The sequence below is a fragment of the Anser brachyrhynchus genome, assembly GCF_964034855.1.
Source record: "Anser brachyrhynchus genome assembly, chromosome: 2".
NCBI classification, from domain to species: domain Eukaryota; kingdom Metazoa; phylum Chordata; class Aves; order Anseriformes; family Anatidae; genus Anser; species Anser brachyrhynchus.
The window spans coordinates 145,016,288-145,030,618 of NC_137695.1; the positions used below are offsets into that span (position 1 = coordinate 145,016,288).

At 33.2% G+C, this 14,331-nt stretch overlaps 1 protein-coding gene across 6 annotated transcripts in view; it reads right to left on the reverse strand.

Moving 5' to 3' along the window:
• CSMD3 (CUB and Sushi multiple domains 3) overlaps positions 1 to 14,331 on the reverse strand; it is a 703,323-nt gene that overhangs the window by 530,745 nt on the left and 158,247 nt on the right. For 5 of the 6 annotated variants that reach the window (XM_080578052.1, XM_080578051.1, XM_080578050.1 and 2 more), the window contains exon 4: positions 8,981 to 9,175. The exons of the other annotated variant lie outside the window; for it this stretch is intronic. In XM_080578052.1, the coding sequence (XP_080434178.1) occupies positions 8,981 to 9,175 (195 nt within the window). The remainder of the gene's footprint in view (positions 1 to 8,980; positions 9,176 to 14,331) is intronic. 6 annotated transcript variants of the gene reach the window in all.

Sequence of the window (14,331 nt, forward strand, 5' to 3'; positions counted from 1 at the left end):
AGCTTTTCATTAACCACTTTCACTAACTTCCACCCATTCACTGTAAGTAGTCCTAATTGATAGTTTTGAACACAGCAATGGGCTCAAGCATTTTGATATTCAATAAATTTTATTTTGTTCAGTGCCGGGATAGAATTCTTGAATTTAAAATCTGGTCTTTTTCTTTTCCTCTTAATTGCCTGTATCAGTTGTTTGTTTGTTTTTAATAAACTTTTGTTCTCAAATTTGATCATATTGGTACTTTTTCCACAAAAGGTAGCAACATAATGCATTCTTAGTTCTGCCCTTTCCTTACTTTTGTGTGAGCTATGTCTACAAATGCCCCCTTTCTGAAATAGTTACAAATACTTTCTTCTAAACATAATTTAATTTACTTAGAAACAATTCAGTTCTGCTGCATTCCACAGTCTTACTGTTTGGAGATGTAACTTAAGAGGCCTATTTTCCAAATGAAGGTTACTGCACTGATCAATAAAGTCATAAATAAAGTCATTTTTATTCTGGACTGTATAATTATATATATATATATATCAGGAATATAATTATAATTTTTTATTCTGGACTCTATAATGTTCAGGATTTGCCCACCACTAGTGTCAGTTTCTAGCTGATTTTAGGGCTGCTGACCTTAGTACTGATACAAATTTACAGGATTATAGAATGGTTGTTTTTGGAAAGGACAGCTGGAGGTCATCTAGTCCATGCAGGATCATTCAGAGTCATTTGCCCAAGACCATGTCCAGACAGCTTTTGAAGATCTCCAAGGAGGAAGACTTCACAGCCTCCCTGGGCAACCTATGCCAGTGCATCACCCATGCAATAAAAAAGTGCTTCCTGAAGTTCAGGTGAAACCTATTCTTTTACAGTCTGTGCCTATTTCCTCTTGTCCTGGCACTGGGCACAACTGAAAAGAGCCTGGCTTCTTCAGTTTTGCATCCTCCCTTCAAGTATTTATAGACATTGATAATTTTCCCCCTAAGCCTCCTCTTCTTCAGGCTAAACAGTCTCTACTCTCAGCCTTTCCTCATAAGAGAAGTGCTCCAGTCCATTGAACATCTTGGTAGCCCTCCATAGATCTCTCTGAGAGTGTTCACGTCTCTCTAGTACTGGGGTCCCAGAACTGGACACGATACTCCAAGTGCAGCCTCACCAATTCTGAGTGGAGTGGAAGGATCACTTCCTAAAATCTGTTTAATCTCATAAGGACTTCAAAAGCCAAACTATGCAAACCAAATGAAAGTGTGATTCTGATGTTCTGATGAATATTCTGACCTGGATGTATAAATTTCTAATGAAAGGATGAATCGGGAAAGCATTTTCAGATATTTTGTATTGCTTCTTAAACTGTTAAACAATATCCTGATCTTTTGCATCTCTTAATCACCCTTTGAACATTTAAATGCTGAGGAAAAGAAATGCTATTAAAATAAAAATATTTTCTTTTAAAAAATACATGTACTGAATTTGCTTTCTAAAAATTAGCAATTATTTATTTTAGGTTACCATCACTAATATATTAGTACTTCCTTGAACACAAGTTTTCACAGGTGAGCAGAATGAGTTTTTAAAGTTCTTATCCATCATATGAACTTAGTTAAGTGGTCATAATTGTCATAAATGAACAAACACAAGAGGTTTTGAACTTGAATCTAATGTATTAAAACAAATCAGAAAAGTCCCTAGTAATGTTTCTTGGTTAAAACAAGCATACTGTGTTACATCATTTTTATTACTTCTAGATTTTTAATGATTTCAGTTTAGGATATATATATAAGTAATGAGAATATTTTCATTAATAGTGCAGTAAAACTAGTGTATATTCATGGTATTGTTAGGAATATATGATAATATTAACATAATAAAATAGGACTGTAGCAGTTTCCTGATTCATAGAACATCAACAATGACTTAGAGTAGCTTCTAATAATTCAGTGAATTTCTCAACTTTGAATAATAATAGAATCATGAATACAATTTCAAATTAAAATTCATATACGGAATTCTTCTTCAGGCTCAGATATATTTGTTCACACAAGTATACTGTGTGTTAAAGTGAAATGACCCTGATAATGAGAACCAGATACTATCCTGAGAAAAACACTGATAACATGAGATGTATGATAGGGTATATGAGCAAGTATGGTAGGGTATACTAGAGCACAGTTTTAATACTTTTTTTCCTTGAGCCAAAAGTTTAATTCTATTGGTCTTAAAAATTGCAAATTTTAAAGATAATTAAAATAAAGAAAAAAAAATAAAAAAACCACATAATTTTTTTGTCACAAAAATTTGAAGCAGCTAAACTCAATGTAATGTCCTCATTAAGAAAAGGTGATTCAAGATATTATTTTGCAGAACTTCTGGGCTCTTTTGGAAAGCACATACCTGAAAACACACTGAATTTATATTATACTGCTATATCAATGTAATGGTAGACTTATTTCATTACAGCCCCCACCAAAAAATAAAATAAAATAATCAACTTCTCTAATTTTAAGGGAGCATCATTGCCATCTGTAGACCACTTGACATTTTTAATGAAGCAATGATAAGAGCATTGGCAGTAATAAGCCACCGATATGCAATGTCTTGAAAGGGACCTGTGGAACTATCTCTGAAAAACAGCTCAGTCATTAGTGTTCATGTTATGTCCATATCTTATATACAAATATATAATTCTACAAATGAAGCACATAGGTTTTCTTTTTTACTTTCTTTAAATAAACACATTTTTAATCCATCTCACCTGGCTATATGGGGGCTTTTTCCAAGAATAAGTGGTGACAACTGTTTGTATACAGGAAATGACTTCAGATAAAACTGCTTGTTCCCTGTGAGTTGTAATTTATTCCTGCCTTTAAGTTAGCACACCTTATTTTCTCCTGTATATATTCTCAGTTCCACTAGTTTATGTATGGTATGACATCAAGTACAGTACTTCGACTTTCTCTCCTGCTTTGTTCTTTACACACCATACAAAGCCAGCATGCAGCAAACATGCAGAGGCAGAGGCAGCTTGTTTACTGTCTATATTACTTGTTTCTATTTGCCACACTGTCATAAAATCATTTACCAAAATGCAACCAAATTTATCTGTCTGTGAAGTATCTATATTGTTATATGAATACTTCTTGGTAGGTTAGTGAAGTTTAAATCATTTTTTTTTCCCAAAAATTCCTATTATTGGCCATAATAAACACATATATCCCTCCAGGAAAAATATTTTGGAGAGTATACAAGATATATAAGTAAACTTTTATGTCATTTGAAGATGCTCTGTGTGACCTAAAACCTACTTCATGTATAAAATACATATGTACATATATATACATATATATATGTACTCATGAATATATGTAGTTACAGAAATACATCAGTGATTTGCAATTAACAATTTTTCCTCTCCAGTGAGTTCTTCACACAAGAAACGGCAAATTATTTCAATAGTGAGCTGAGTATTCTAATATTCACATCCAAATGTGAATATTATGTTAGATAACTTGAAAATATATAAATATATAAAAAACAGTTTATTGGGAACAAATCCATTGAAGAAGAAGAAATGAAGATTACATCTGTAAAGTTAAGTAGAAATAAACATATCTTTATATGTACATATATATATATGTGAAATCGGAATTATAGAATTCTGAGACTTGTAGTAACAAGCACTTTAACCTGTCTTGACGAAATACAAAAAAAAAACAAACAAAAAACAAAGAATAACAATATCCTCCCACAATCAGAGAAGTAAAATGTATTTTGTCAATGTTAAAAAAAAAAAGTAACTGCAGCCAAAACATTTTCTGTCCAAAAAAAACTCCAAGTGAATTCAAACTACTGGATACTCAGAGTCTCATGTTAAAATATGCTCTACAACACTCAGTTAGAGCAGAATAAGTGAAAGTGAAAAGACTAATTCTTGTAACCTGAATGATTTTTCTTTTGTATTTCTTTTTTTTTTTTTTTTCCTGAATAGTACATGTATTCATAATGATTAAGAATATTCTGAACTAATAATTTTAATCTATATTTATAGCCAGTGGAAAGAAATGAAAATTTCTGTGTATGGTGACAGGCATAATTTATGCCATCCTTAAGCAGAAGTCTAAAGTTCTATGAGATGATAATTTTTATTTTAAAATGGCATGGATCTATTTACGTCCATTGATAATGAAGGCTATCTTAAACAATCAGATTTGACATAACTATCTAAATAATGGAATCTAAAGTCAGATAGCATCAATACTGTCAATTGTCAGCAAAATAAATGAATAGACACATATATCTGGAAAACATTGCGAAGTGGCAATAGGAATTTTGGAAAACTCAATTTACAACTTACCTAACTATTGTCATGCTTGCATTTGCTTGTGTGTTTGTTTCTGTGTGTTTTTATACTAATACACTAACTTTATCCAATTCAAAAGATTGTTCTCACAAGAACAAGACAGCTTCTTAAGTATGAAGGAAGAACCTCCCCTTCTCTTCTAATTGCTATGCTCTTTCATTGAGAAAAGAGCAATGATGCTTTAATCCTCCACCATGGTAACAACCTGTCCTGTATCCTTGAGAAAGACAGCTTCCAGGAATTCCAAACACTGAGCAGCAATCACGTAAATAGGCCTTGTATATCGTCTATACATCTTGTTATATGAAATTGAAAATTCTAACCATAAGCAAGATTCCAATATTTTTATCTGATATCCTGACAAAAATTCAAAAATATTATTTTTTTTCCCATTAGACAGTTGAAATTACTTGAATATGACAGAATACATTATTTTGTTTCATTAAGTGAAACACAGTAAATTTTATATGAATCTTATTTTTTCCTTGCATTGTCCAGCTCGTACTTTATCTCAGTATGATAGGTCTATATACCTACTACATTTTTATTAAGTGCTCAGTAACTTTGTAGGGGTAAATTAATACCTTTTCTTGATCCTGCTCTAAAAATACCCCCAAAACTAGTGTAATGATTCTTGGAAAGAAGTTCAATATTAATTTAACATTTATGGAGAGTTATTACTAGAACAACAAAGTTATGAGCAACTGAACACTACTTTAATAGTGATAAATAATTTGCAGCTACACATACAAGCACCAGTGAAAATATTTTAATAGAACTATAACTAAAATATACATAAAACTCTAATTTTTTTTCTGTATTTTTTTCAAAAATTTTGAATTCTAAAGAAACAGTTTTAGAATGAAAAATCTTATAAGATGATAATTATTTTTACCCTGGAACAGGAAAAGTTTTAAAAATATAAAAGTCAGAATACCCATTTGTTTTTGTAAGTATTATAATCTTTATAAAATGACAATAATACACATAACTGTAACCTTATTTATTAGCTTCAGTAAATTATTCATACCTTGCTGCATTATGGAGAAATTACAAGCTGCAACATTATCTCAGGAATGGAAAGCAATATGCTAAATCTTTTGTCATGCTTCACTGTTGAAAATAACCTTATCAAAATTAATTTGTCAAGGAAGAAGACTTTAAAACTAGTCACAGGTTATGCACAGTATAATTGACCAATTTGGTTTTCTTTTAATTAAGGTGTTTTTGCATTTCTATTAATTCTAATAGAAAATAAAATATACGTATGTATGTCAGAACACATAAATGGCAGGTGAAAAAATCTGTGCATTTGAACTATGTTCGCTGAGAAACAGGGTGTGAAATAAAGCAACTGTTAGGCATGTGCACTAATTTTCCAATATGGTACCACAGAGACTAGTAAGGAAAAAAGAAGGCATTTGATGAAGAACATTCTTCTCTTTGAAGAAAATTAGGCCCAAAATGTAGAACTTAAAGAATACAAATATCAGTGTTATGCATCAGATTTAAACCACAAACCTGTAAATGGGCACATGTACGGACATGTGGCAATATGAGGCACTGTTGATTCCGAAGAATCTTATTACTGATTTAAATGTCAGTCTGTAAGAATTAGATCATTAAAACACAAGCACAACTTCTTCCTCCTCCTTCCACTCTCTTCATTCAAAGTGGAGGCAATGTAAAAGAATGATCTAAAAAAATACTACTCTCAAAATTTACTTGTTCTGAATGACAAGAGGCAAATAACAGTGATATTTACACACACATGATTTAAAGACACCTGTGAGCTGATATCTAAGCATGCCGTAAGTTCAGAGCTTTGCTTTGTTTCCAATATATAAAGACAAATAAAAAATATGATTTTTTATTGATACAAAGTTAATAATGAACAAAGTATACTATTGTGCTATTTGTGGGTCTTTTTCTTCTGTATGCTATTGTCATAACAAATCAGAAAATGCCAGGTAGTGGCACTGAAGTATTCTGCATTTTCTCAGTCCAACTAATTACATAAAAACAGATTATTAGTGTATGCATGACTGGAAGAGACCTGGCCATCTAACAGAAAAAGTAGTCAAGTTGTTTCAGGTTAAGAAAAAGCAATTATTATATATATATACTCTCAAAAATACATATAACTTCACTCATTTGTCTCAGGATTCTCTGTTTTAAATGTAATGATCATTGGTAGAGAACAGTAAAACATTTATCAGAGGAACTCTATATAGATAAGTGTTTAATCTAAGAAAGTCTCCATGGCAAACAGAGAGAAAGAGATAAGAAGCTCATTACTGCATAATCACCTTTAGCAACCTCCTGCAGAATTCTGTGTTTGGATAATTACATTAGACAAAATTAGGACAAATCTATTGGAATGGAATCACAAAGGTTTCCATATTAAATGTAAAGCTGGATGTTTCCAATATCAATCATAGAGTTACAGTAATTAGTGACATTTTTCATTGAAATTAGACCAAAAATACCCTAACAGTATCCAGGTGCAATAAACCTTTAAGCCATTAAGCCTGATGTTAAAACTTAAATCAAGAATTTCACATTGCTACATGTAATTTCAGTAATTAGTAACCACCACTAATAACATGTACACAGTGTTTATTATTATTGTTTTTATTGTTATTGTTATTATTGTCTTTATTGTTTATTATTATTATTATCGTCAGGGTTTTACTCCTTAGATTCTTCAGTGCTGTTGGTCTAGACTAGGGAGCTGTTTGGTCTGAAAAAATGTTGCCCTTCTGCATGAGTTTCTACAGTAAATCAAGTCACATCTTCTTTCACATACTGTCAAAAGTTTGATCTCCTTCAGTCTCTAGATAACATTATAATTTTGAAACCTAATATAACTTACTTCCTTTTTTTCTGAATCCTTCCCAATTTATCAACTCTGTTTTTCCCTACAGATTTTAATCATGATCAAGAAGAATGTGAACTTTCTATATTCATATATGATAGTCTTCTGCTTACATGTTGGAGTTATATTTAAGCACAAGACTACTTTGGGAGCGTATTATTCCAAAGTTGCACTGTGCATTTTCACTTCCCTTGGAATAAAAACAAAAAAAAAGTTCTCCTGAATGAGATATATCAAAAGAAATTTTATGTAACACTGTGACTGAGATGATTGATTGACAAGTGGAATCATCAAGTTCAAGTCTGTCATCTTCATTTCAGGATGAAGTTTGAATGTCAACTCATTTCAAAATTGGCAGATCAAGAATTTGGACAATGGTCTAAGCTGAAGTCCCTTAACCTTCTACTTTCTTACGAGTCTAAGTTTTGTCCAAATTCACTTTTCTATCAAATCTTTTATAATCATCTCCTTAAAATTTGTAGTTATGCCTTGATTGTATATTTTTCTCATTATGTGCCAGCATTTTCTGGCATGTAGGAATGAAAGAATTAGGAGTTATTAGTGATTTTACTAGAAAATAGCATTATCTGTAATAACTTTGCATTTTCTTTGAGATCATGGATAATCATAGCTTTACACCAAGAATAAGAAAGAATAGAATGGTATTTCCATATATGATATGCACTTCCCATATCTAGTTAAATTGTTGTGGTACTTATTAATCAGGTTTTAATTCAACAGGTTGTTATTGTTGTTATTTATTAAATCAGAATGCTAATTTCAGATGGAATGTTTTTGTCAACTCTGTAAGACAGAGTCAAATGTTTCAGAGAAATCTAAATGTTACATTCTGTAAGGTTAACCTGTGAATCCAGAAAAGGATCTCAAGTTTTCCAGACATAACAGTGCTTCCTCAAAATACTTTCTCTGTCATATCTGGTTGTATTTCTGGTGTAGATATAGTTCCTCCATTTTATAAGCTTAGCTTCTTTCAGTAATGTGCAAATATTAGTTCTCTCTCAAAGTCTCAGAAAATAAGATTTACCTATAAAACATGATTCCCTAGTTCTGTTATATTTCTAACTTGAACAAAGGGAAATGATTTGACATATAATAATTGTTAGATCATTAAGTGAATATTCTATGAAATGTGATTTTTTACAGAATATATAAATATATAAATACATAAATACCTTTACAATACAAATTTTTGATACAGCACACAACACTCTGTATAAATATTATCTATTCTTAAATATTAGTATGCTTTCCTTCCATTATAATACAGAATATTCTATAGAATTTTTAAGATATGAAATCTAACTGTAAATGAGGGCAAGTCCCTCTAACTCAAGTGTTGTGGTACTAACAAACTTCTATTTGCTCAATATCCTGTTAATACTTCTTAGGGAGTATGAATAGATCCCAAAATTACATTGCATTAATTGTAAATATGTTGAAGATGTGCATTCATATTCTACTTATTATGTTCCTAGTTCTGAAATGTCATTGCATGCATTTTAAAATAAACGAAAAATGTAATTTTACTAGGATACTTATTGAAAAATTAGCAGGTGTGTATACTGAGATAGATATATATGAGCAAGAGAAAAATATTCTAAAATATTTTTTTTCCTTTGATGACAATCTAAAAGTTAGCAATTTAAACAGACATTTTAGGTAATTCAAACTAATATACATAGTATTATTATTATATATATTTGAGAATATCATTGTAGCATTTTTCTTACCTCTACAAATAGGAACAGGGAAGTCCCATGATGCTGTATTCACAGAGTTAGCTATGCAAGTAAGCTGAGGATGGCCATCCAAAATATATCCAGTTACACAGCTGTATCGGATTTTGTCCCCAACATCAAACCTTGTACCGTACAAGATACCCTTTGGTGGAATTCCTGGATTGCCACAGGAGCTACTCTGTAATTCTAGAGAATAAATATTTATTATTACTTAGAATATTTTTATAAATCAATATTGTGTTGTGCTGAAAAATAAAGAAAATGTAAATTAGCGCAACTTTGGGTAGATAATGTGTTTTAATGAGTATTTTTCAACTCTTAACATTGAAAAAGCTTGTCTCAGTCTATTGAGCATTTGCATATGTGTCCACAAATACAAAGCAGAATGTGCTTATATGAAAATAAGCACAAAGTTTTCCTTAAACCCCAGCTATAGACACATTCATATATTTTTCTTAATCATTAGCAAAGAATTGCTTACATAGGAAGAATAAAGAAAGGAACTTGATATATTCATGACTCTTAAGTTGTACAAATGCAAAATAGTAAACAAAGCTGTAATACAGATTTGGAGAACATCAAATCTAAATCAAGCAATTTTGAAAGAAAGAAAAAAAGTATTCAAGGACAAACACTGCGAGTTTTTAACAAATCAGCATGATCAGAAAGATGTTAAATGATTTATTAGGTTTTAGATAACAAGACAAAAGTGATGAAATACTGTTGGTAACTGATATCTGAGCAAAGTATTGGTTAATTTAAATGTATGTAATACCATAGATCTGTGTGACTTCTGGGATTCTGAGTCAGGGATTTAAACCACTGAGAATCAAAAATGAGTCACAGTTTGGTCTCTGAGCAGATTTCTTAGAGTTCAGGTGGTACTTGCACTTCAACTGTATATTCTTTTGGATGTTGTGTCATCATTATCAACTGCTTAACTACAACATTGCTCATGCCTATTGTTACTGAAGACCTTTAGTGAATAGATGTAAAAAGACAGACTTTGCAAAAAGTGTGAGTGAAATAATTACTTGGCCTATGTTCTTCAAAATTTGTACCAAGTTGTAAATACTTTTATTTAAAATCCTAATGCTGAAAGGGAAGAGGCAAATCAGGTAAACCTGTACTTGGATGCATAGTAAATTTCCCTAATCCACCAAAGAAAGGAAACAAGACAACAGCAGGTGGTTATATATGTATTATCTTACTTCCTTTCCTGTGTTCTGTGTAACTAAACTATTCCTCTGCATGCCCAATGTGCTCATGAGTGTGTGTAAATGCACATACATATATATATGTATTTAAATACAGTATGAAAAAAAAAAGAACAAAAAAATAGAACTGTGACAGTACATTTTGATTAAAGAAAAAAAGCAGAAATGTTTATCAAAATAAGCAATATGGCTCATGAGTTATATTACATTGTCCAACTTCTATGCCAAGAACTACCAAGAAATATGATATATTATTATATTTCTGATACCAGCCATGAAAATAACTATTAAACAATTGTTAAAAGGAGGAACCCAGTATAACCATATATGTCTCTCTCTGTATGCTATAAATGTCTCTATACAATTGCTATATATGTATATATGTGTATACAAATACCAAGACTTGCAGTAGCAATCGTGTTTTGATGTGAATATGAACATAGGAATACTTAAATATGCACATTAGCTACTGATGGTGCTGCTATTATTGTCATTACTTTCTTTCTCTTACATAATAATATGATAAACTGTATAGAGATGGATTTGATTCTTATTACCTTGCACAAAGACACAACACAGAAGTAAGAAGATAGTGACCTGTCTCATCATGGTCACTTCAAGGCTCACCGAAATGTTCTTACTATTGCTTTATCAAGCTGTGTGTTCTGTCCTTAAGATAACTCTTAAATCCTTAAAAAGTGTTTCCAAGGCCATTCAAGTTATTCAGTGTCATCACACAATTTCAAAACAAAGGTTAGAATATCATCTGGTGATTTTTGGTTATCTTATAAAGTTGTACTCAATTAACTTGAAAACTCCACCTGTACACAGTGGTGTTTTCTTTTTTTTTTTTTTTTTCTCCAGGAAGATGAAATCTTTCAGATGTCTGTATTCCCTAGTGTTATGAGAAAAGGCCACAAAAAGATACCCAGTCCTTCAAAATTAAGAATACAAAGACTAGTGTTGTCTTTAACAGTCAATGCCTAAAATTGCTTGCTTTACTCTTACTGTTGTCTCATCAAAAATTACCTAAAGAAGGCAATGTATTATTGTATTGGGTTTATGCAACAAGGTTTTGGTAGTGGGGTGTTGCGTTAAGGGTATACCCAATTAGCCATTATAAGTCTGGTTGCATTCAGGGTACTGAACTATCACGATTATAGATTCACAAATAACGTAGCACATTCTCACTCTAATTGCGTTCCATGAACTACCATGGCCACACTTAAAGAGTTTGGTCGCATTCACTGAGAACTATCACAGGCAGATTTAATGAGTAGTGCAATTTATTAAAGCAACAGGTACACAGGCTTGTTGGATTGCCGGTGATAAATTCACTGTCTCCAAAGTACATTCAAATACCAAAAGCATGAGTAACACAGCCTGTCTATAAACGTGTTAAAGGGTATAAAGACTCTACAGAGATTTCTAAGTTTCCATGGAGACACCTGTTATAACCAACTGTTCAAATCTGATCCAAAGGTGTCCCGGGGAGGGGGGTGGGTGGGAGAAAGGCTTATCTCATCAACTCATCCCAGAAGGCCTAATATTCCCCCCCATTAAGTCAAATTTATATTATTTTCTATCTTTAGGTGGAGCTTGAGTGACTCTAGTCATGCATATCTTGGTTGCAATTGGTGCAAATTTTTCTCACTTTTCTTTAAAGGTATAAGCTGAGTGCATGCTCAGTGAGGGGTGATCACACCTTGGAGGCAAATAGCTTTTGGGGTGGAGATGTGTTTTGGTATTATAATGATATTATAATGAGTAAAGTTCACTAAAATATACAGCATTTTGTCAAAAATATGACAGGCTGTTGACTCAGGGGAGCAAATGTGCAGCTTATCGGTCTCGGTGTGAACAAGAACAATCAAGTTCCCATCTTACCACAGATCCTAGACATGGTGTCCCCACTCCGCTCCACACTCCATCCTTTTCCCCTTAGAGTCAGAACACCAAGGTCCCCCAGTGTGATTAACATCTAAGGTTGGAGGTCTAGGGAACTTCTATGTAGTGCAGCTTGCTCTACCCTGGAAGCTTCTTCAATGCTGTAACTTTTCCTTAAAATGTGAATATCAGTTTAATTTCCAAGTCACCTCAGGCACTTATTCCACATGAGGGAACTGCAGCAGTGGCCTCTGTAAGAAGAGTCCAGAAGCTGCCCCTTAACAGCCAATTCCAGCCATCTCCAAAAGGCAACCCCTGCTAGCCAAAGCTGAGCCCATGAGTGATGTTTGGTTGTACCTCTATGAGGGCATATTTAAGAAAGGGAAAAAACTGCTGTGCAGCAGCAGCAGCTGGGAGAGAGGAATGAGAAAATGCAGCGAGAAAGAGACACCAAGGTCAGTGCAGAAGCAGGGCAGGAGGTGTTCTAGGCACAGAGCAGCAGTTCCCCTGTGGCCTGTGGAGAGGCCCCTGGTGGAGAAGGCTGTCCCCCTGCAGCCCATGGGTCCCACACGGAGCAGATCTCCACGCTGCAGCCCATGGAGGAGCCCCCAGTGGAGCAGGTGGACGTGCCCTAGAGGAGGCTCTGGCCCATGGAGAGCCCCCACAGGAGCAGACTCCAGGCCAGAGCTGCAGCCCATGGAGAGAAGCCCAAGCAGATGCAGGTGATCTGGCATGAGCTGCCACCTGTGGATGAACCCTGTGGTATGGACCCATATTGGAGCAGTTCTTGAAGAACTGCTGTCTGTGGGAAGTTCACATAGGATCAATTCAGATACATTCCATGAGAGGGACTGCATGCTGGAGGTGAAGATGTATGAGCATCAGGTGACAAAGTGTTACAGAGTGACCTCAACCCCTATTCCCTGCTTCCAGTCCAACTCAGGCAGAGGGGGCAGAAAGGGGGTGGGAAGGTGTTTTTAGTTTGCATTTAGTTTCCTGCTGCTATAGTTAGTAATAGGCAATAAATTCTATGAATATTTCTTATGCTGAGTCTGCTTTGTCCATTATGGTAACTGGTAAGCGATCTCCCTGTCTTTATTTCAACCCCTGAGCCGTTTTCCATCTTATTTTCTCACTCTTTTCCTTTGAGGAGGGGAAATAAGATAGTGGTTGTGGTAGAGTTTAGTTGTCCATCAGGGTGAAAACAGCACGATTATTATGAAATTATATTATATCTTAAAGCACAGATTTAAAATCAACCTTCTTCTAAAATTAAACTCATTTTCCTGTTACATTACTATATGACTTATTTAAAAAGAATAATTGACCTTTTCCATTAACTTTTAATATTATGAAAGTAATTTAGTGAGTATGTCACTACTTCTAACCCTTCAAGTCATTTTGTTCCTGATTCTAAATAATAAAGTAAATAATAAACTATACAATTTAAAATATATTGCTTCTGTGAGTATTTTCAGTTTGAACAACTACAAGTACATGAATTTTGAACATATACAAATGCATTGGTTTTCAACAAATAACTGTATTAGTCTCATCTTTTTTGATAAGTAGAATCAATTTTAATTTCCATATCTCTGAAAGCCTTTCAATCCTTCCAACAGATCAAACTTCAAGAAATTTAGTTTGTAAAGACAGGTAATATGTAATTGCAGATCAAATTAGGACAAAAGCCTATATTTGCTTGTTTTCATATTAATAGCCTAACAAGAAGGACAAAACTTGTTTCAAAGCATCAGTGTTTCTTTCATTAACTGAAATATATTTCTTGCAAAGTCACATTTTTTTCACTGGAACTGGAAGCCACAGATTTCTTAGTTTAAGTGATCTATAAGGCTGAACAATTCATTTGCCAGGAATCCTGGAATTATGTATAAACTCTAGACCCTAGACAGAGAGACTTGCCTAGAGAACCAAAACCTTGAAACCCATTCAGTTTCCCCAGTGATAGTTTGGATAGCCGTTACTAAAGCATAGTTCTCCCAGGCTTCCAGATAAGCATCAGAGACTTATTACACATTAAAAGTAAGAGGTTTCCAGAAGCTTGGAAGAAATAAGGAGAGTTTATGTAAGAATACTGGAATACTGTCTTGGATTTATTTTATTTTTTAATTTTTTTTTAATAGAACGGAATTATTAACACAAAAGTTCTTAGTTTAGAAAACTGGCATTTTGAGAAGAATAAAGAATTTCCAACTGTCTCCAGTCTTAACTTCCTCT